The following is a 21,385-nucleotide window of genomic DNA, read 5'->3' on the forward strand; positions in this document are numbered from 1 at the left end:
CCTGGCAGCCAGCACCCTTAGGTGCTGCACCCACCTACAGGTGCTCCACTACATACAGGTCAGGCTCGACTCGTGGCCCCATGACACGCCCCTGGGATCCCTTGGCTTTAGTAAGCAGTACCCAGACGATGGGAGCCAATCAGCCCTGCTAGGCACTTCAAACCTTGGGCTCCTTACAGGCCAGAAGCCTGCCCTCTGCTGGCAGGACACTCCCTGCTCAGTGCCAACATGAGGCTAACCCCAGAACCCAGTGACAGGAACACCCTAGGCCCAGTAGTATGGCTAAATCCATTTATTTCCCAAGTAAAAAGCAAAATAAAGAGGAGCTGCATCAGCAGGGTGCCACAACCCCATCTCTGCCTCCTGTTCTCTGTCCTCCACTACCAATAAATAAGTTTCCCAGCCCCAAGGACTAGAACCTCCTCCCCACTTGCCAGCTCCAACCTCCACTATGATACAGGGGGTGTCCCTACCCCGGAATATACAAAATGGTACACAGGTACAATATGTACACCAGAGGGGAGGCCCCCCTCAGCAGCCTCTATCCTGCTTGGCGTACAGTTACCCCAATTGTCATAAGGCCTGAGAGAATAGTACCCACTTTCCCTGTCCCAAAGTGCCTCTAAAAAGACAGAAGCCCTCCTAAGTAGGATGCTTTCTGGAACTGCCTGGGGACCCATGGAAATGCTGCCCAGCCCCACTGCCCTAAAGTGCCTCTAAGAAGATGGGAGGTGGTCTGGGGATATGCTGGGCCCTGGGTTCCATCCCCAGCATTACCACACAGAAAGGTACATAGTGCTGGGAGTGTAAATCAATTGGTAGAGTGCCTGCTTAGCACTGCAAAACACCAGGCACAATGGTGAGGCAGGAGAATCACAAGTTCAATGTGTAGTGAGTTCAGGGTTAGCCTGGGCTACATGAGACACTATCTACAGAAAGTAAGGTAAAGGGACGAGGAGGAAAAGGAGGGTGGAAGGGAGTGAGGGATGGCAAGAAAAAGGAGCCCTGTGAGTGCTAGAGTGCAGCTATCAGCCTATGCTGCACCTGGCCAGGAAAATGCTGCCCAGTGTCTGGAGTAAGGACCAATGCCCTCCAATTAAAGACAGCTTCGTCAGGAAGTCACCAGCTACCCAGAGAGGCAGTCTGCTCAACTACCAAGTCCAGTGTTCCTTCTCTAACAGGAGTTTAGAAAGTAAAACCGCTCTGGCTAAGAGGGCACAGGGCCCGTCCCCTTTGTATCCCACATTAATATAAGGAGTCTCATCTTTTGGTTTTTTTCAGACAGGGTCTCAGTGTGGCCTCAAACTTACTAGGTAGGTGAGGGTGGTTGATTCTCCTGCCTCCATTTCCCAAGTGCTCCAATTCCAAGCATCACCAGTTTCCAAGGTGCTGGGGACAGGACCCAGGGCTGTGTGCATGGCAGTCAAGTACTCTACCAACTGAGCTACTTCCTCAGCCCCTTGAGGCAGGTGGAGTCTGACCTTAGAGGATAAGGGTGACTGAGGAAGGGGGTGGGTTGGGGCAGAACCTTTGGCTGCCAGTCTTTTAGACAACCATGATTTTCACTTCGTCATTCTCATCAGCACGGTAGAAAAAGGGGATGCAAGGGTTGCTGCCCAGGCCTGGACGCTCCTGGGGATTCTGGATCTCACGCAGCAGCTGCATGATCTGCTGTGCAGTGGGGTTCTCAGGGGGAGCGGGTGGCCCAGCCTTTCCTTGTACAGGCTCCACACTGTCAGCCAGGCTCACCTCCCTGAGGTCTTTAGAGAAAGGGGAGGGAGGTGTCAGGGCTCTGCATGCCATGGGAGTCTCCCCTTTGTCCCTGCCCAAGCCAGGGGGTCTACTCACCACCCTGCTGGTCAGCAGCTCCAAGCTCCTCGGACCCTGTGGGCACTGGGGTGGGCACATCAACAGGGTTCTGAGAGACTGCCAGGAACTTGCTCTGCCACTCATTACGCTCGCTCACAAGCCTTAACACCAGCTCCTGCAGCTCCAGCAGCTTTACCTGGAGGGACGGGCACTCAAGTTGAGTATCCCAGCCCAGCCTAGACAGGGCCTGACCACAGAAGTGTGGGCTCACCTTCATCTCCTCCTTGTCCTGGGCTAGCCTGCTGATGTACTCCTCCTTCTCCAAGTGCCGGGCCTTCAGCACTGCCCTCTGGTTTTGGTAGAGGGCAATGTACTCTCCTGTGGGGATGGCAGGCAGGTGGACAAGGCTCAGATACCGAGGCTCCCCCAATCTGCCCCATGTGTAGCCCCAACTGCACTAGGCTGGGCTCTGCCTCACCAATGGTGTCTGTCTCTCCAGAAAGCTGGATACAGCAATGTTCAAGTTCCTCTACCCTCTCCTTGAGCTCCACTTTCTCCTGCATGACCTCCAAGAAGCGGCTCTGGAGCCAAAACAGAGGTCTCAGAGACTCAGGAGCCCTGGCTGGTCCCACCCTCCCAGCCCCCAAAGACGCACTCACCTGCAGCTTCTCCATGGCTACATGTAGGGCCTGGTTACTCTCCTCAGACACAGAGTCACTCACATTCGTGGGGACCTCTGTCTCCTTTTCGAGCTTACTTTGGACTGGGGCTGCCAGCTGAGCCAAGCTCCGGCACCGTGCCCTCTGCTCTCTCAACTGCACGCGTAACCGGGCCTGCTCTTCCTCAGCACTGGCTATGGCTGTGTTAAAGAACGCTACCTGCACACAAGCAGGAGTTGTGCTTCTTAGGAGATGTCAGGATAAGGGGCAGGGAGGTAGAGGGAGCACCTATTCCCAGATGGGGGAGTGTCTGACCAGTGGCTCCCAGGCACAACACGGTAATCAAAAGAAACGAGAGGGCAGGAAACCAAGGGACCACAGAGGCAGGGAAGAGAAGGGGCAGGGCAGAGCCCAGCTCACCATGGCCTCTTTACTGTCTAGGTCTTCTGGGATGGTCACACTGGGCCGAGGAGCCTCCTCCTCCTCCTCCTCTTGCTCCACATCTCCTGGGGGCAGACAGTAGGTTGTCTCCGCTGATAATCCCAGCAGGTAGACAGAGTGGGTTAAGGAAGACAGCTCAGGCCCCTACCTCTGTACCCCACTGCATACCCCAGGGCCAGCCACCGACTAGAGAATGCCCAACCATTCTCAAAGCATCTCCAAAGATGTCAGCTCTTCTGATAAGAGTCAGTAAGGGTCTCCCACACTACAGGTGTGGTCTTACCTTCCTCAGGGAGAGCCAAGAGGCTCAGCTGGGCCTGGAGCTGCTGGTTCTCTTGGCTGGTGGCTTCCAGGCGTGCCTAAGGGGCCAGGAAAGAGTGAGAAAGTATAGAGGTGGCCAGATCCTCCCACTAGCGCCCAGCCTCAGCAATGGCCTCACCTGGGCCTCCTGCAACTCCTGGCGGGCCATTTCAGCTGCCATCTTGCCCTGCACCTCCTCATGCTGCAGCTGGTCCATGAGCTGTGTCTGCAGCAGCAGCTGCTTGTGCAGTGTTTCCTTCTCAGAGGTCAGTTGCTCATAGGCGGCCAAGTGCTGCTGGTAGGCAGCAGCGTACTGCTGCAGGTGGGACAGGTACTGGTCTCGCTGCTCCTGCAGACCCTGTGCTTCTTGGCTCTTCAGCTCCACCTGCAGGAAGACTAGGCCTGAGGGCAGGCAGTGGCTGGCTTCCACATCCTGGGCCCATGCCTTGGCACCCAGCTTCATACTCAGTCTCCTTTCTCACCACTTTAGGCCCCAAGTACGGGAAGGCAGATGGAATCAACACATTGTTCTGCACAAACCACTAGTGCCCAATAGTTATGCACATTTTCTCATTTAACTTTCAACACTTCTACGAGGAAACTCATCTTTTAAGTTTAATGAACAGGTCTGGTGATAGGAAGCATTTGAACAAATGGACGTGAAAGCAGCCTGAACCCAGAGCACTGTATAACCTCCAACTATAAAGAGTCAGCTCTGGCCTTAGCCCAGATGAAGAGCAGTCCAGGGCTACCCATCTCTAATACAAGAGTCATAGGCTGATCTGCAAGCCTGTCCGCAGGCTGCAGCTGATCTGTGATGGGCCTTGCACTTCCCCAAATCCAGTGACTGGCACCATATGGGGTAGGCCTTACCGTCTCCTTCAGCTCTCCCAGCCTCTCCTGCAGCTCGCCCAACTTCTTAGCCAGCTCCTTCTTGACATGCTGCTCTGACTGCAGGGCACTGGTAATCTCCATGTTCTCGTTGGTCTGGACAGAAAGCAGCAGTCAACAGGACCTAGTGTGGGTAGGGTGCCCAGACCTGCATGTGCCCCTCCTCCCACAGAGCAGGGAAGACTGCTGGATCATTCCCACAGCACCCCATCCCTTGCAGTGAAGGGGTGAGTGTGTTCCCTGTGAGTAGGGAGGGCCTGCAGGCTCCGCACCAGCCTGACAAAGCCGTTCTGCAGCTCAGCCAACTGCTCCTTTAGCTCTCGGTTCTGCGACAGTGCTCTGCTGATGGTGGTGCGGTCACTCTGCATGCTCTCCAGGATCTGCTTGCGCTCCTCTGCCTGCTCACTCCAGCGCTCGGCCGCCCGCTCCAGCTCCAGCAGCCGCTCCTCCTGCTCCCGGTTCAGGAGGCTCAGGCTCTCATTGTCCTGCACCTGGGCCTTCAGCTGTCCCATCAGATTCTCCAGGTCCTTCTGCAGCTGCTCAACCTCTCCCTGCAGCTGCTCTTCGACCTCAGAAGGCCCCGCCTCAGGCTTTGGGGGTGGTGGCTCCTCTGAGAAAGGAAGCAGGCACAGTGAGGGGATCCACCCTTGGCTTCTCAGATAGACTCCATTGTGAGCTCAGGCTTCCTGCCCCAAGCCTTGGCTTCTTTTCTGTCAGGGTCTAAGACGAGGTGAGGATTTTAAGCCACTCTAGTACCGTTCTGTGATGCTCAGTCACCTGCAGGGGGAGCAGTAGGCATGGCACCCTGCTCTGCACAGAAGGAGGACACATGCTCAGAGGGACAAGACTTGCCACCTCTTGGCAGAGACCCCTTGCCCTCTGCTACAATGCCCTTGCACCCGCCTGCCTCCCCAGGGCAATGGAAACCACCTTCCTGGCCCTTGGGCCCACTCCTGTTCTCAGGTCCTTCTTGCCCTACTCACCCATCTGACTCCTGAGTGCTGCCAAGCTGGTCTCCAGCTCTTGTACCTGACTCTCTCTGTGTTCCTTCTCTTCCTTCAGTGTGTGCACCTGCCCAAAGGCATAGGGAAAGAGCTGGAGCTCTCAGGCATCATCTAGTCCCGGTCCCACCTCTGTAAAACTGAAGCCCCTCACCCCTCAGCTGCACCCTACTGGTGCGCAGGAAGAGCAAGGACCCCAGGGGCCAGGCCTCACCTGCTCTGCCATTTGCTGTATCCTCTGCTGCCACATGGCACTCTCTCCTTTCAGGTTCTCTGCATACTGGTCCCTCTCCATCTGGAGCTGTTTCAGCGACTCCATCAGCTGCATCAGTACGCACAAGTTACGAAGGGCTGTCACTAGTTCTCACCTGCCCTTGGTCACCTGAGGTCATGCCCTCCTTCCCCACAAATCCTCACCTGGCCTACGTGGGTCTCCAGCTGAGCCCGCTCCTCCATGGCATGTTGTAACTGCTGGTTACTGTCAGAGGCCTCAGACTGGCTAGAGAACTGTAGAAGGAAAATGAGGGGTTCCACATCAGTGTCCTCCCAAGAATGTAAGCTGGGATTAATGGACAACTCAGGGTCACTGCAGTATGAGAAAAGTACCAGGAGGCGGTAAACAGCCTCCTGCATATGTCATTTAAATGAAACAGGATGATGGGTTTTCAGCTGGGCATGGAAGCTCATGCCTGCAACCTCAGCACTGGGAAGGCTAAGGTAGGAGGACCACCATGAGTTCAAGGCTAGCCTGGTTACCTAGTGAGTTACAAGTCACTCTGGGCTACCGATAAGACTCTGTCTCAACATCAACAAACAAACAAGATAGTTTTTCAACCAGGACATGTCAAAAAAAAAATTTAACAGCTACACCACCACTACTAGGACTAGGACTCCATAGCTGTGGTCCAGGCTCCACTGTCGAACATTTTACCAATGAATTCTACAGCAGGACCAGGAGGAGGCTTCACGCTGTCCAGTGCTCGGCTACAGGTCGCCTCCAAGGATGCCGAGACTGTGCCTGGGCCTTAGGGTGCGGGCTGAGCCTCTCACCTGTTGCAGCAGCAGCTCCGACATTTCCAGCCTTTTCTGCAGCTCCTCCACCCCCAACTGTGCAGCTGCTTTCTCTGCCACTAAGACTCGGAGTTTCTCTTCCAGTTCTGAGTTCTGCTGCCTCAGGTCCTCATTATTTTTGCTACGGTCAGAGGCAGTGCAGAAAGAGAACAGAAAGGATCACGTTTTAGAGTAATGCATGAGCCCTGCCACAAAGCCAAATCAAGTCACAAGTGACAGGCCACACCATGAGTCAGGAGCATGGCTGGGACTACAGCCCAGCTCTACACAAGCCCAGCCTCCTTCCCATCTTACTTGTTCTTGTACAATTCCAGCTTGAGGGCATCTCGCTCTTTGGTTAGGTCCTTGTTGTACTGCAGATAAAGAAGCCGAGTCTGGACCTGGCAGGCTGAAGAGACAGCTGGCACAATACCAACAGCCCCAGTGACACTCCACAGTGACCTTTCCGGTCCTCAATCACACTTGACATTGTCCCAAGGCATTTCCAAGTCTGTGGTCTCCTTTGTGTTTCTCTGTGCTTGCTTGGTTGGTTGGTTTTTCAAGACAGGGTTCCTCTGTGTAGTCCTGGCTGTCCTGGAACTCACTCTGTAGACCAGGCTGGCTTTGAACTCAGATATCTGCCTGTATCTGCCTCCAGAGTGCTGGGATTAAAGGCGTGAGCTACCACTGTCCAGTTTTGTTTTGTTTTTATGGTGGGGTCACACTATGTTTTCCTAGCTGGCTTCAAACTCCTGTGCTTAGATGATCTTCCTGACTCAGCCTCCCCAACAACCGGGACCAAAGGCCCATACCACCAGTCATAGCCTTCAGGATTGTTTGTTTTCAAAATATTTTTAAACTTTTCTTTATGTGTACTAGTGTTTTGCCTACATATATGTCTATGCTCCACAAGCATGAATTACAGACAGCTGTGAGCTGCCATGTGGGCACTGGGAATCAAACCTTGATCTTCTGGAAGTGCAGTCTGTGCTCTTAACTGCTAAGCCATCTCTCCAGCCCTGTTTTTGTTTTTAATTAATAATTATTATTATTATTTTTTTTTTGCAAGGCTGGGGATCAAACTCAAGTCCTTGTACAGGCCAATCACTCTACCACTGACCCAGCTCTCTTTTATTTTTTCTCCTGAAGCAGGGTCTAAACAACCAGGCAAGCCTAGAATCTACACTATAGCCCAAGATGGCCTTGAATCCTCTTGCCTCAGCCTCCCAGTGCTGGGATTACAGGCATATGTTGCCTTGTCCAGCATTCGTTTTGGTTTTATGACACAGAGTCTCATGCAGATGGGGCTGGCCTTTCTCTTTCAAGTGCTGGAATTATAGGCATGTGCCATTCCATCTGGTTCATTCCTTTTAAAAAAAAATTATTTATAATTTTTTTTTTTTTTTATTTTTTGAGACAGGATCTCTCTATTATATAGCCCTGGTTGTCCTGGAACTCACTGTGTAGACCAGGCTGGCCTCCACTTGCAAACATCCACCCGCCTCCGCCTCCAGAGGGCTGGGATTAAAGATGTGTGCATCACCATGCCTCCCTAGTAACTCCTTTTTTGGTGGTGGTGGTGGTGGTGGTGGGGTTCAAGACCGGGTTTCTCTGTGTAGCCCTGTAACCCTGGCTGCCCTAGAACTCTCTCTGTAGACCAGGCTGGCTTCAGAGATCCACCTGTTCCTGCCTACCAAGTGCTGGGATTAACGGCCACCTCCCAGCTAACTCTTTTTTTTAAACAAGAACTCCTGAACCAGGCAGTGGTGGAACAACTCTTTAATCCCAGAACTTGGGAGGCAGAGACAAGCAGATCTCTGTGAGTTTCAGGCCATCCAGGATTACACAGAGACTCTGTCTCAAAAACAAAACAGTTAACAACAAAAAAAGAAAAACTCAGTAAAGGGGGCAGATGTTGTTCTTCCAGGAGACCTGGTTTGGTTCCCAGCACCAACATGGTTTGGGATCCAGTTCCAGAGGATCCAAGTACCTTCTGCCCTCTGCAGATATCAGCTATGCCTGTATGTAGTACATATACATAAAGGCAAGCAACACACACACACACACACACACACACACACACACACACACACACACAAAATAAAAGTAAATAAAACTTAAAAATATAAATAAAAAAGCTCCTCTACCAGGTGGTGGTGGTGCGCACCTTTAATCCCAGCACTCAGAGGCAGAGGCAGACAGATCTCTGTGTGTTCGAGGCCAGCCTGGGCTACAGAGAGAGTTCCAGGACCACACAAAGAAACTCTGTCTTGAAAAACCAAAAAACCAAAAAACAAAACAAAACAAAAAAAAAAAAAAAAAAAAAAAACAGGGCTGGAAAGATGGCTCAGCAGTTAAGATGACTGCTCTTCTAGAGGTCCTGAGTTCAATTCTCAGCATCTCAGACATGTTTTACATATGTTGTACACACACATTCCCCTCTCCACAATGGTACTGTGCTAAGCTCTTCTGTACTTTCACAGCCCAGGGTCCATATCCCCTCTCTCAGCACTTGGCCAAGGCCACAGCCAGTTGAAGTCACAGCAGACACCTGCCTCTACGTTTGCATTTAGAGCTCAATTGCACAGCCCCCAGTTAGCCAGCTATGGACTTGTCCCCAGTATGCTTCTTCCAATCCCACAACAAAAGCAGCAACAAAGAGCCCATGCTGAGTTGTCAGCAGCAAGACACTGGACCGTGCAGAAAAGCCCTTGAAGCTCCCTGTCAACCAGGATACTGCTGATGGCCAGAGAGGCGACTTGTCTTACCCTGTCTGCCTGTTTCTGTTGCGTTGACACAGTAGACAGTGTCCGCTCCAACTCTCCCACACGCTGTCGGGAAGACTGCAGGCGGCTGGCAAGATCCTCTGACTCTCCTGAAAGGAGATCAGTCAAGATGGAGCCCCAGTGACCCTCCCTCAGGCCTGCCAAGGCATCAGTACAAGGCTGAAGGGTGCCTGATCCTACCTGCTTTCTGCCTGGCTGCTTGCTGAGTGTGGGCCAGGGCTGTCTGTAATTCTGCCTTCTCAGACACCAGGATGCCTATGGTCTGAATGTGAACCTTTGGGAGAAAAGCCCAAAAATGCTGAGAGAAAGGAGAGACATGTTCTCTGGGGGACATAGGGCCACCACACAGGCCACTCACCTGCAATTGTTCCCTGAGAGCTCCCTGCTCCTTTGCCAACTTCTGCTGATAATCTCTCTTCTCCTGTGGGCATGGGAAGTGCAATTCTTAGTAGGGAAGCAGATTCCCAGCAATGGACGAGCCCCCAGAAAGCCACCAGTGGCCCAGGACAGGTCCACCATGAGGCCAGGTTATAAGGATCCTATGGAGGACACCCTATGGGGTGAGTCTTCTCCAGGATAAAATCCAGCAAGACCAAAGCCTGCAACTCTGAGGTCTCCCCAACCACATAAGCCACAAAAAGAGCAAACACAGAAACCACAGTACTTTTTCCAGTTGATCCAGAGTATCTTGGTTCTGTTGTTTCTGTGGGAAGAGCCAAAGGAAGGTGACTGGGGCTGGCTCCTTTTATGACACCCAGACCAAGACAGAGCAGGGAAATGGATTTGAAAAAGGTGCTCAGACCAGCAAGGGCACATGAACCAACAAACTCCTAAAGTTCCCCAGGAGCTACAGTCTGTGTCTTGGCTGCCTCTTGTTCACAACCATACAACAGAGGTCTGACTCTGGGTCCAGGTTAAAGGACAGCAACTCCAGAAACAAGCTTGAGAAAGAAGACTACCCTCTGCCGGCTTCGGATCTGGAAGAGTGCTGAGTGAAGAACTGACTGTATCTTGCACAGCCAAGAGAGGAATGGGAGAGCACTTGGTTCTGAGAGTTCAGTAAGCCTTTAAACCCCTGCTACTTAAGAGTGGAAAGACATCTCTGACCCTCTCCAACGCTGCCTCAACAGGAAACTCAAACCCAGGGTGTGGTGTGGCCCAAATCAGAGCAAATTAGGACCCATGCCAGGGCAGGCCACGGGGCTCCTGACAACCAACTGGGTTTTCTTCTCGTCCCCTGGAGGCACCAAGCTCAGGACAAGTGGGGTGGGACTCAAGCTGGGAGTCTGGAGCACAGCAACAAGGTGGGGAGCAGCGAGGAGGATCATGCTGCATGCTCTATGCTCTGGCTGCCTCCAGCTGAGACTGACGCCCCCAGGGTTCCCATGTCCCTGTGGTCCCAGGGGCTCCCAGTCTCTCTCTGCAGAGCCCCAAGGGGAACCTGAAGCCCAGGACTGGCAGCAAGAATCGGGGACCCCACTGGACTCTTACCAATTCCTCTATCGTGCTACTGAGTTGTTTGTTTGTTACATAGCTGGAGTCCAGGGCTACTGCTAGCTCTTGGTACCGGCTCTGAGGCGCATGCAGAGAGGAGTTGGAGGAGGGATGGGGGGAAAGGTAGAGAGAGCATCATTAGGGTTAGGGGTGGCGGGCCGTCTCAGCTGGCAGCGGGCACTCAGGTCCCACTGTACGAGGAGATAGGTGGGTGGCTTAAAGGGTCGCTGAGCCATGTCCCATAGCCACTCACCTCCAGTTCCTTCATGTTGGAAGATGTGAGGCCCTCCCCGTTGATGTAGGAGGTAGACTAGGAGAGACAATATCTCATATGGAGATGCTCCGCCACCTTCAATGTGGAATCCCTTCAGCCTCCTTACTTCCCCCTCAACTGGCAGAATCTGCTTTCCTGCCTACCTCGGGCCTCTCCTCTCACACCATCTCTGTGCTACTCGTCATGGTCATGGTTCTTATCCCACCATGGCTCAGGCCCGCCCCTCAACAGCTGTCATCCCGCACTTTCTCTACCAGGATAAAACCACGGCACCCATCAGGGTCCATATCTGTCTTCTTTGAGTCTGACAGGATCCTGTCTTGAGTCAGTCTCCTGAGAACCCCTGCCTCAGCTTCTACCATGCTTTCCTTTCCCTCTACCTTCTTTCCGAACCCCAGTCCTGCGGTACCTCAGACACAAGACCATTGAGCTGTTGAGAAAGTTGTCGCAGACTCTCAGTTGACGAGAAAGTCCTAAGGAAGGAGACATAGGGTCAGGGGTGCAAGTGGTCTGAAGGGAACCCGGCTCGTGCGCAGAGACCTGCCCTGACTCCCTCAGTAGGGAACGCTTACTTCGTCTCCTCCATGAGGTCAGAGCAATTGCCAGCGTCATGGCTCTGTATGGGTAGAAACAAACCAGGTCACTATTCAGCTTCTGCTCGTCATCACACAGGGGCAGGGTGGGCCAAGCTCATCAACACCCATCTCCCCAAGCCTCCCCAGCTTGGCCTCCCCACACCAGGCTCCAGGAGCAGCCCCTGGACCAAGCTACCTGAAGAGAGAGGAGAGTTCAGAGACGGTAAAGTCCTTTGGCAAGCAGACAGGAGCGTAGCATGCGAAAGGGAAAAAGCACAAACCTGAGGTGATGCCATGCTAGTGAGGTCAGCATCGGGGGAAGGGACAACACCAAGAAACAGAGTGTCATCAGCAGCAGTTGGCGGTGCAGGAGCAGCTCGGTCTGTGGGCACCTGTCACAGAACAGAGGGGGGGGCAGTTAGAAGACCATGAGGCGCCTCGCTGCCATGGACATGACATGACGGGACAAGCAGGGTAGCACAGCAGTAGTCACAGGACAGTCGCACATGCTGGGAGCTACTGGGGTACAGACACGGCCTGCCCAGGCCTCAGGCCACTTAGCACTTTGAAGGACTAAAGCTCAAAGCAGGGGCTGCAGGGTCTCCTTCCTGAACACCCGAGGACCTTGTTCCCTCTGGAGCTCTGACCTGTGGCAGCCACAGCAGGTAGAAGGAAGTGCCCACGTCCAGGAGCCAGAGAGCAGCCTGCGCTGACTATGACCCTGACTCCGGGCCCTGCTCCTGGGATGGACTAGTCGTCAGGGCCAACATAACCACTCGCCCCTTCCTCTTGCCTTCCTGCCTTCCCTCCTCCCAGACCCACGCACTGGCTGTGTTTGTTGATTCAGAAACAACCATAAGCAGAGAGCAATGGCTGCCCTCTGGCTTGCAGCATCCGGGAGATCACATGACCTTCCTAGGGACCAATCCTAGGATTCAGGATGTGGTGGCTTGTGGAAATCTCCTCACTTCCCTAGCGGGAACTACCTGCTTGACCACTCCTCAGTGTACCCAGCCACTCCTCAGGCTCAGGCCTCACTCTTACTTCTTGTTTTGTTTTGGAGACTGGCTCTCACTATGTAGTCCTGGCTGTCCTGGAACTCACTCTGGAGACCAGGCTGGCCTCGAACTCCAGAGAACTGCCTGCCTCTGCCTCCAGAGTGCTGGGATTAAAGGTGTGTGCCACCACCCAGCCAGAGACATATTCTCAGAGTGAGGCCTGACCCACTGGGCATGATGGTGCACACATTTAATCCCAGCACTCTGGAGGCAGAGGCAGGTAGATCTCTGTGAGGCCAGCTTGGTCTATAGGGTGAGTTCCAGGAGAGCCAGGGCTATACAGAGAAACCCCTGTAGCTGAAGTTTACTGGCGGGTGAGAGAGATTTGTCCTGACTGTGGGCCAGGCAGGACCAGGAAAACTTCAGCTACAAACACCATCTTGAAAAGCAAGACAAGCCGGGCAGTGGTGGCGCACGCCTTTAATCCCAGCACTCGGGAGGCAGAGCCAGGCGGATCTCTGTGAGTTCGAGGCCAGCCTGGGCTACCAAGTGAGTTCCAGGAAAGGCGCAAAGCTACACAGAGAAACCCTGTCTCGAAAAAAACAAAAAAACAAAAACAAAAAAAAAAAAAAAAAAAAAAAAGCAAGACAAAACAAAATGTCTTTGGTTTAGAGTTCTTCTAATGAGAATGGGAAGAAAAAGGAAGAGGACCAGGAAGCCCAGGCCTGTCCAGCAAGGCTCGCCTGGGAGGAAGTGGTCATGCCTTTCTCCAAAGAGAGGGCTGCCTGCTTTCTGAGCCTTCAGTCTCAGCCTCTTGAATGCTGACCAGAGTCCCTCCATTGAGCAAGTGAGAAACCTTGGAGAACAAGAGAAAGCCTCACTCTTTACAGGTTTACTGTGGCCATGCCCCTGAATCCCATGTGACTGTCAGCTTGGAACCACCCATACATGTTGCCTTGGCAGCTCTACAGTTGAATCTAATTGGTAAGAACAGGGACACAGTCAGGGGAGTGTGGCACTCACAGTGACAGACCTTCCTAGGCTCTGGGTCCCTTGTGGCATCTTAGGAACATACATCTCTAAGATTGGAAACATTCAGACAGGCAAAAAAATAAAGCATTTCCCGAGCACCTTTTGGTTTTTTCTCTGGCTATAAAGCCCATGCTGCCCTCAGACTGGGGACCCCCTCTTTGCCTCAGCTTCCGAAGAGCAGGGATTGTAGGCATAGGATACCACACATGGCTGCTGTACTTTCAAATACTCTATGAGCAACCAAATAGCTCCTCAACTTGAAGTCTTACAGCTAAGCATGGAGTTTTAAAAAAAGTTTTCAGCCGGGCGGTGGTGGCCCACGCCTTAGTCTCAGCACTCGGGAGGCAGAGCCAGGCGGATCTCTGTGAGTTCGAGGCCAGCCTGGGCTACAGAGTGAGATCCAGGACAGGCACCAAAATGACACAGGGAAACCCTGTCTCGAAAAACAAACAAACAACAAAAAAAAAAGTTTTCACTCTCCTTAAAAGTACTCATTAGAAACCACCTTCCTTTTTCCATAACTTCCTGTTTCATCTCTACTCAGGAGATGCTACTCTCCTTCATTCCTGGAGTAGAAAATCAGTTACTGAGTCAAGAAAGCTTTAGGAACACAAGGAAAGCCTCTGTTCCCACAACAGCGGGGGTTGGGTGCTCAGGTTAGTATTTTTCCAATGAGGAAACTGAGGCCCAGGTTCTCTGCCTAGTGGAACAAATGTCAAATATGTGACTGCAAGTTTCCTCCATGCCCCTGACCCCACCAACAGTGTGCCACCTCTGACCTGAGAAATGAGGCACAGCCCCTGAGCACAACACAGCACCTGGCCAGGAGCAGCTCTCGTGGCTAAGAGAGTCCAGCTCCAGCCCGGGCTCCAGCCCCTTTCACACTTGGCTCTAACAGGAGTGGCCTTGGCTCCGGCCACTCCTTCAGTTGGACAGAAGCCCGCTCCTTTTCTTTGGCAGATGTCCTGTGGCACATGTTAACTGTGAAAGAAGTACTAAAGTCATGTCCAGGAGGCCCTCTCCAAGCCCTGTGAACACAGGTCCTCTACCTCTTGGCCTCGCTGTCTCTGAACGGTGCCTGCCTGTGAGCTCACTACTGCTCTGCTCCCCGGCTCTAAATGTGGATGAACAGGAATCATCTTTTCTCATCAGAGTAGTGCAAGTGCCCCCTTCTCCAGCCTCGAGTCCACTAGGTACCAACTTTCTGTTGTTTATCTCAGCACCCTGGAGGTCACACGGCAGCCTGTCCTGCTCTTTTAGTTTGGAATCTGTGTGAGACCCCAGACTGTCTGGGGATTTATGATCCATGTGTCTCAGTCTCCTGAGTGCTGGGCTCGCAGGCATGTACCACCACACCTGGATGTTCATCTATTTCTGCCACTGTTTCCTATCAAGAACCCACTGGTTTTTCAAAACCACAGAGGGCAGAGTCTCCTGGTCATTCATCTGTTGGTTAACTTTACCTCTTTGACAGTTAGTTTCTGTCTTTCTTTTTTTCCCCCAAGACAAGGTTTCCCTATAGCCCTGGCTGTCCTGGAACTCACTCTGTAGACCAGGCTGACCTTGAACTCAGAGATCCACCTGCCTCTGGGATTAAAGGTGTGCACCACCACTGCCCAGCTAGTTTCTTAGAAAAAAGTCTTAATCCCAGAAATTATAATGCAAATTCACTTTCTCATAACCTTATGTTCCTAAGTTTCAAGCCAAAATGAATTCATAAAAAAGATTCACACACTTCCATGGTCTAGTCTTGTCCAGAGGGCAAGACCTAAAGGTGTTTTGTGTTTCCATCTATCCCAGTCTAATGGCACCATGCTGGGCATTCAGAAGCCCACACCTCACACTTCATCTGAAAGTTGTTTCCCCAATTAGCTCTAATTTCCAAGGTGGGTCTCAATTTCTCCAAGATGAGAAATGATATGGGGAAAGAAAAAAAAAATCCCAATCAAGCAAGCAGTTGAAGAAGCAGACAAAGGAGCCGAGGGTTAAGAGGGCAACACAAATAAGCCAGTGGCAGAGGCTCTCCCAATGCAGGGAAGCCTCTGGGGCATGCATGGCTGGGAGAGCAAGCCAGAGGGGGTCTCGACACTGCCTCACCTTCCTCTTGTCTAATGGGGGGAGTGACACCCCATTGCAACGGTTAAGGTCGGACACCAACACCTTCAGAATGTCCTGAATCTACAGCAGGCGGGAAGGAAAAACAAGGGCGGGAAGAGAGGCAGGAAGGTCAGGGCAGGAAGAAGAGAAACGGTCAGGGAAATGGACACCCAAAGAGCGGAGAGCAGCACCCAGGCCTGCACCGGCCTTCCAAACGGCCGCCTGCTGCCTCTCGGAGGCAGCCCTCAGAGTAAGTAAGAGTCCCCCAAGGGATGCAGTCAATTCTCTTGACCAATGCAGCAACTCAACACTGAGACCCTTTCCACCGACCTAGGATTGCAGGGAGCAATCTGAAAGGCCCCAGAGCCCAAGTCCATCTTCAAAACCAGACTCTCTAGTAAGACTTCACTCTTACACTGCTACAGTCTAGCTAAAAAGCAAGTCTGTAAGACACTAAGCCGATCCACCATCATCTTATCAGATAAACTCTGTGTGCGGGCGTGCGTGCATATGTGTGTGTGTGTGTGTGTGTGTGTGTGTGTGTGTGTGTGTGTGTGTGTGTGAGTGAGTGAGAGAGAGAGAGAGAGACTTTCCTGAGGTAACCCAGCAAGCTCATGACAAAGATGGACTTAAAATTTCCTTTTAGGAAAGCCTGAGAACAAATCATGGTGCCTCTGGCCTGGTTTCTACCCACAAACCAAGAAAATCAAGCAGCACCTAATGTCGAGGGGACTAACATAAAAAGAACTGCAATAAACTTCATTTACACTTTATAAATACATGTTAAATTAAGCCACTATTTTATAGATATGTAAAAAGAGGCTCAAAAAGTTTAAACAACTTGCTCTAAGTCTTATCATATTTCCAGCAGATGGAGAGATAGGATTCAGACCCAGATTTTCTTTTCTTTTTCTGTGCAGAGATCAAACCCAGGGTCTCTTGCTAGGCAAGACCTAATTCATTGCCACTGAACCAGGCTCCCAACCCTCAGAGCCAGAGTTTGTAACCAGCACTGGCATTTCCACCCGAACCACAGCCCTCTCCACCCCATCCCCAGGACTCTGCTGCCCAAACTCACATCCTCTGGTGACTGACAGTCATTGGCGGTGATTTTCTCAGGGCTACTGCCATTTTTAATCTTTTTCTTCTTCTTTGCTCCTGCAGGGACACCAGCGCTGTTCTTCTGCTGATACTCTCTCAACTGTGGAAAGAACAGGGACACTCATGAAAGCCATTTGTCCCGTACTCACAGCCTCCACTCCAGCATTCCATTTTATCGAGGGGTTTTTGCTTGGTGGTTCTGTATGCATTACTTGTTTGAGACAGGGTCTTACATATCCCAGGCTATGTAGATTTAGATGACTATGAACTTCTGATCTTCCTGCCTGAACCTCTAAAAGCTCTAAGATTACAAGTATGTGCCACCATACCTCATTTATACAAACTGGAGATCAAACCGAGGGCTTTGTGCAAGCAAGGCAAGTATTCTACCAGCTGAGCTTCATGCCCAGGTCCCTGCCATGCAAATTTTATAAAAATACCCTTATGGACATAAGTCTCACGGAATGGTACCACAATTCAACAAGATATCGTAATGACCTTTGAATGGCCGAAGAAACAGCATGGCTAAAAAGACAGTAACTGGGCTGGGAATGTAGCTCAGTGGAAAATACTTGCCTAGCATTCAAGAGGCCCTGAGTTCCATCCCAGCAACACATACACATGTGCATACACACAGAGGCAAACATCAAGTTTAAACTCAATCTTCTGATTCCCAGCTCTGGGGTTTGCAGTTCCCAAGGGGAAAATCTAGAGGCAGAGATCTGAGAGTAAACATTTGGTAGCAGGAACTAGCTGGGTGCGGTGTCACCTACCTGTAATCCCAACTCTTGGGAGAGGCAAGAAAAATGAGTTTGAAGCCAACCTCGGCTACACAGCAATACCGTCTCAGAGTAAGAAAACAAGCAAACAAATGAACCAGTAGACAATTATATACTGGACCTTAAAACTCCTCTTTAAAAAAAAATTATCTTGCTGGGCATGGTGGTACACACCCTTAATCCTAGCACTCAAAACAGAAGCAGATGGATCTCTGTAATGAGCTGAGCTAGCCTAGTCTACATAGCATGTTCCCGGCCAGCTAGGGATACAAAGCAAGCCTCTGTCTTTATTCTTATTTATTTTTTAAATTTATTTTATGTGCATGAATGTTTTGCCCATATATATATATATACATATATATATATATACATGCGCACTGCATGTGTACCTGGTGCACACAGAGGTCAGAAGAGGGTGTCAGAACCCTTGGAACTGGAGTCACAGATGACATTAGTCATCATGGGTGCTGGGAATAAAACCCAAAAATTCTGTCTTTAAAATACTTATGTGCGCAAAGCTACACAGAGAAACCCTGTCTCGAAAAACAAAAACAAAGAAACAAAAAAAATATTTATGCGTGCGTGCATCTTGCACGTGTATGTCTGTATACTGTAAGAGGGTGCACTGGTGTGTCACGGTACATACAAGAATGTCAGAGGAAGTCTCTTCCACTTGAGACAGGTCCCTTGTCACCACACACAGCAGACTAGATGGCCCTTCAGTTTCTAGGAATTCTGTCTCTACCTTCCACCCAGCCAGAGAGCACCTGGGCTTAGAGATTCATGCTGCCATGTCTGGTTTGACACGGGTTCTAGGGAATTCAACCCAGGCTCTTCTGTCTGTGTGGCAAGCACTTTACCCAATGAACCGTCTCAAAGTACTGTCAATACAACCTCAAGTCAATGGTTGTTTTTTTTTTGGGGGGGGGGTGGGGGGGCTGGGGGGGCAGTGCTGGGGATTGAACCTGAAGCAATAAGCACATGAGGCCAGTGTTCTACTACTGAGCCATATACAGCTTCCATTAAAAAAAAAAAAAAGACTGTTGGGCATGGTAGCCCACACCTTTCATCCCAGCACTAGGGAGACAAGAGGCAGGCGGATCTCTGTGAATTTGAGGTCAGCCTGGTCTACAGAGTGAGTTCTAGTACAGCCAGGACTACATAAACCCTTTTCAAAACAAAAAAAATTAATTTAGTTTAAAAATATTATTTTTATTTTGAGTTTTTTCCCTACATGTATGTCTGTATATCATATACATGCAGTAACCTAGATGGCCAGAAGAGGGCGTCATACAGAACCTCTGGAACTGGAGTTACAGATGGTTGTTAGCTGCCATGTGGATGGTAGGAGCTAAACCCAGGTCCTCTGCAAGAGCAACAAGTGCTTTAGCTGCTGGGTCACCCTGCCAGCCCCAATCCCCCCAACCTTTTTTTTTTTTTTGGTAAAGATGGAGTATTACATACACCGTGCTGGCCTCAAAACTACATATAAAGGCAAAAATAACCTTGAAGTCCTGTTCCTTCTGCCTCTACCCCCAGAGTCTTGGGATCCAGCATGCATTGTTCTGCCCGGTTAATGCCATGTTGGGATCCAACCCAAAGCCTCATACATGTTAGGCAAGCACTCTTGCCAATTAAGCTGAGTATTGAACGGGCCCTTGTATACACTAGACAAGGATCCTAACAACTTAGCTACATGCCTAACCCCACTGGGGTCCTTTACCAACACGTATTAAAGGTACACAGCAGTATTTCCTAAACTTTCACAACATAACACAAGGGAAGAAGTCATGAAGGCAACTCTGGTGAACTTGAGAACAGGAGTAAGTAAGCATCATTTCAAAGAGAAGAGTGGTGATATTGTGTTCCCCAAAATATTGTGCACCCTAATAAACTTATCTGGAGTCAGAGAACAGAACAGCCATAATATTAAACATAGAGGTTAGGCAGTGGTAGCACACACCTTTAATCCTAGCATTCCAGAGGCAGAGATCCATCCGGATCTCTGTGAGTTCAAAGCCACAACTGGAAACAGCCAGGCATGGTGACTCACGCCTTTAATCCCAGGAAGTGATGGAGGAAATCGGAAAGGTATATAAGGTGTGAAAACCAGGAATTAGGGCTGGTTAAGCTTTTAGGCTTTTGAGCAGCAGTTCAGCTGAGATTCATTCTGGATGAGGACATGGAGGCTTCCAGTCTGAGGAAACAGGATCAGCTGAGGAGTTGGCAAGGTGAGGTGGCTGTGGCTTGTTCTGTCTTCTCTGATCTTCCAGTGTTCACCCCAATACCTGGCCCTGGGTTTGTTTTTATTTTAAGACCTTCTAAGATTTGTGCTACACTTGTGGCTCGGCCCCGGCCACAGCTTCTCCTTAGCAAGCCTCCTAGGCCGGCCTCAAACTCAGAGTTCTCCTGCCTCTGCCTCCTTCAGTAAATCCAACCAGTGTGCCACCACAACCAGCCAAGTGTAGCTCATGGCTGGGCTGGGGCCCGCAACGCCACAGGCAAGTAGCTTTTTCGTGAATTCGTACCACGAATGTTGGGTGCCAGATGTAGCATGAATCTTAAAAGGTCTTATTAATAATAACAAAGCCAGAGCCAGATATTGGGGTGAATGCTGAAAACCAGAGAAGCAGAACAAGACACAGCTTCCTCACCTCGCCAATTCCTCAGTTGATCCTGTTTCCCCAGACTGGAAGCTTCTGAGTCCTCACCCAAATAGATCTCAGCTGAACTGCTGCTCAAAAGTCTAAAAGCTTAACCAGCCCTAGTTCCTGGTTTTCACACCTTATATACCTTTCCGATTTCCTCCATCACTTCCTGGGATTAAAGGCGTGAGTCACCACGCCTGGCTGTTTCCAGTTGTGGCTTTGAACTCACAGAGATCCGGATGGATCTCTGCCTCTGGAATGCTAGGATTAAAGGCGTGTGCTACCACTGCCTAACTTGTATGTTGAATATTATGGCTGTTCTGTTCTCTGACCCCAGATAAGTTTATTAGGGTGCACAATATTTTGGGGAACACAGTATCACCACAGAGAAGTCTTTACATTCTTACAAATCTATGAAAACGCCATGCCTGACTTTTACGTTCATGTCTCAAAAGAATCATGCAAAAGTGATGCTTCAGAGAGAAGCCTCATGTTTATCCTGTGGTTCTCATCACCCCAGTTTGAGAAGATTATTTGGCTGAATTTTAAGCTGTTCTGTTTCCCAAGAAAATGATACACACTATACACTCCAGAGATATTTCAGTCTCTCTCGCCAGTAGAAAACTGAAAAACCCCAACCCAACCAACCCAAACCCGTTCATCCATGTCAGCAAGGGACATTGACAGTGTTTTGTGCTCTCATTAATGGCTAGGTTAAGAGAGTGAGTGAGGCGCCCGAATCGTCTCCGTACTCGCGCTCCCTTCCAGGTGGAAATAGGTGCTCCACCAGAGAAACAGAAAAGGGGGGTGACAACATTAGGTGAGCAGGTGGGACGGTCCAAGACGGGACTCCGGATAGTAATGACAGTTTCGGGGGGGGACTGTGACGTAATTACATTCCACTCCACACTACCAACGCCCGAGTCGCCGCTCCGCGGCGGGGTATGAGAGTACAGGGCCAGGAGCGAGGTGCTCGGAGACAGGAGCCCAGGGAGGTCTGGAATGGGGCGTTCGGAGTTGAGGGCCGAGAGTCCCTTAAGTCACGGGCCAAAGTCACCCAGGGGCGACCGGGAGGGCGGGGGGGCTGGGTTGCTGAGGGGGCGGGGCTGGCTGAGAAGACTTTACTAGGGGAGCCCCGGGCGCTGAGGGGTTCTTCCCGTGCGCCTCGGGAAAGGCTCGGACTCGGGTCGTGGTCCGGCCGTCGGAGGAGCTCGGGAGGGGTCAAGGGGCCGCGACCCGGAGCGCTTTACCTTTTTCTTGGCCGCAGCCAATTTGCTCTGCCTGGTTTCTTCCGACATCCCGGGGTGGGGAGGGGGGGAAGCGGGGGGGGCCACATCACCACAATCCCGGCAGCCACCGCGGAACTGCTTCCGGCAGCTACAGCGCCTCTGTAAGTGGCAGAGAAGGCGGTGCAAGGCGCCTCTAGGCCGCTCGGAAACGCAGCGTGGCC

General features: G+C 51.2%; 1 protein-coding gene across 12 annotated transcripts; it reads right to left on the reverse strand.

Moving 5' to 3' along the window:
* Nucleotides 1-277: 277 nt before the first annotated feature.
* Golga2 (golgin A2) lies at nucleotides 278-21,304 on the reverse strand. 12 transcript variants are annotated; one of them, XM_052722962.1, is made up of 27 exons: nucleotides 21,186-21,304; nucleotides 16,486-16,608; nucleotides 15,408-15,488; nucleotides 11,562-11,672; nucleotides 11,278-11,321; nucleotides 11,115-11,178; nucleotides 10,685-10,741; nucleotides 10,429-10,509; nucleotides 9,602-9,640; nucleotides 9,296-9,358; nucleotides 9,118-9,211; nucleotides 8,920-9,026; nucleotides 6,467-6,525; nucleotides 6,152-6,293; nucleotides 5,519-5,608; nucleotides 5,316-5,423; nucleotides 5,084-5,171; nucleotides 4,373-4,710; nucleotides 4,083-4,196; nucleotides 3,349-3,594; nucleotides 3,193-3,268; nucleotides 2,889-3,001; nucleotides 2,469-2,687; nucleotides 2,288-2,390; nucleotides 2,081-2,187; nucleotides 1,849-2,005; nucleotides 278-1,760 (listed from the first exon to the last, which is right to left on the reverse strand). In XM_052722962.1, the coding sequence occupies exons 1-27, from the start codon at nucleotides 21,231-21,233 to the stop codon at nucleotides 1,546-1,548; spliced, it is 3,087 nt and encodes a 1,028-aa protein (XP_052578922.1). In that variant the 5' UTR covers nucleotides 21,234-21,304; the 3' UTR covers nucleotides 278-1,545. The 12 variants fall into 12 exon arrangements, with proteins under 12 accessions (XP_052578922.1, XP_052578917.1, XP_052578925.1 ...); XM_052722957.1 differs by having other exon boundaries at nucleotides 2,889-2,974; nucleotides 21,186-21,303; XM_052722965.1 differs by lacking the exon at nucleotides 15,408-15,488 and having other exon boundaries at nucleotides 2,889-2,974.
* Nucleotides 21,305-21,385: the final 81 nt, after the last annotated feature.

The sequence above is a fragment of the Peromyscus californicus genome, unplaced genomic scaffold (assembly GCF_007827085.1).
Source record: "Peromyscus californicus insignis strain IS unplaced genomic scaffold, ASM782708v3 Scaffold_7__1_contigs__length_154581171, whole genome shotgun sequence".
Lineage (NCBI taxonomy): Eukaryota > Metazoa > Chordata > Mammalia > Rodentia > Cricetidae > Peromyscus > Peromyscus californicus.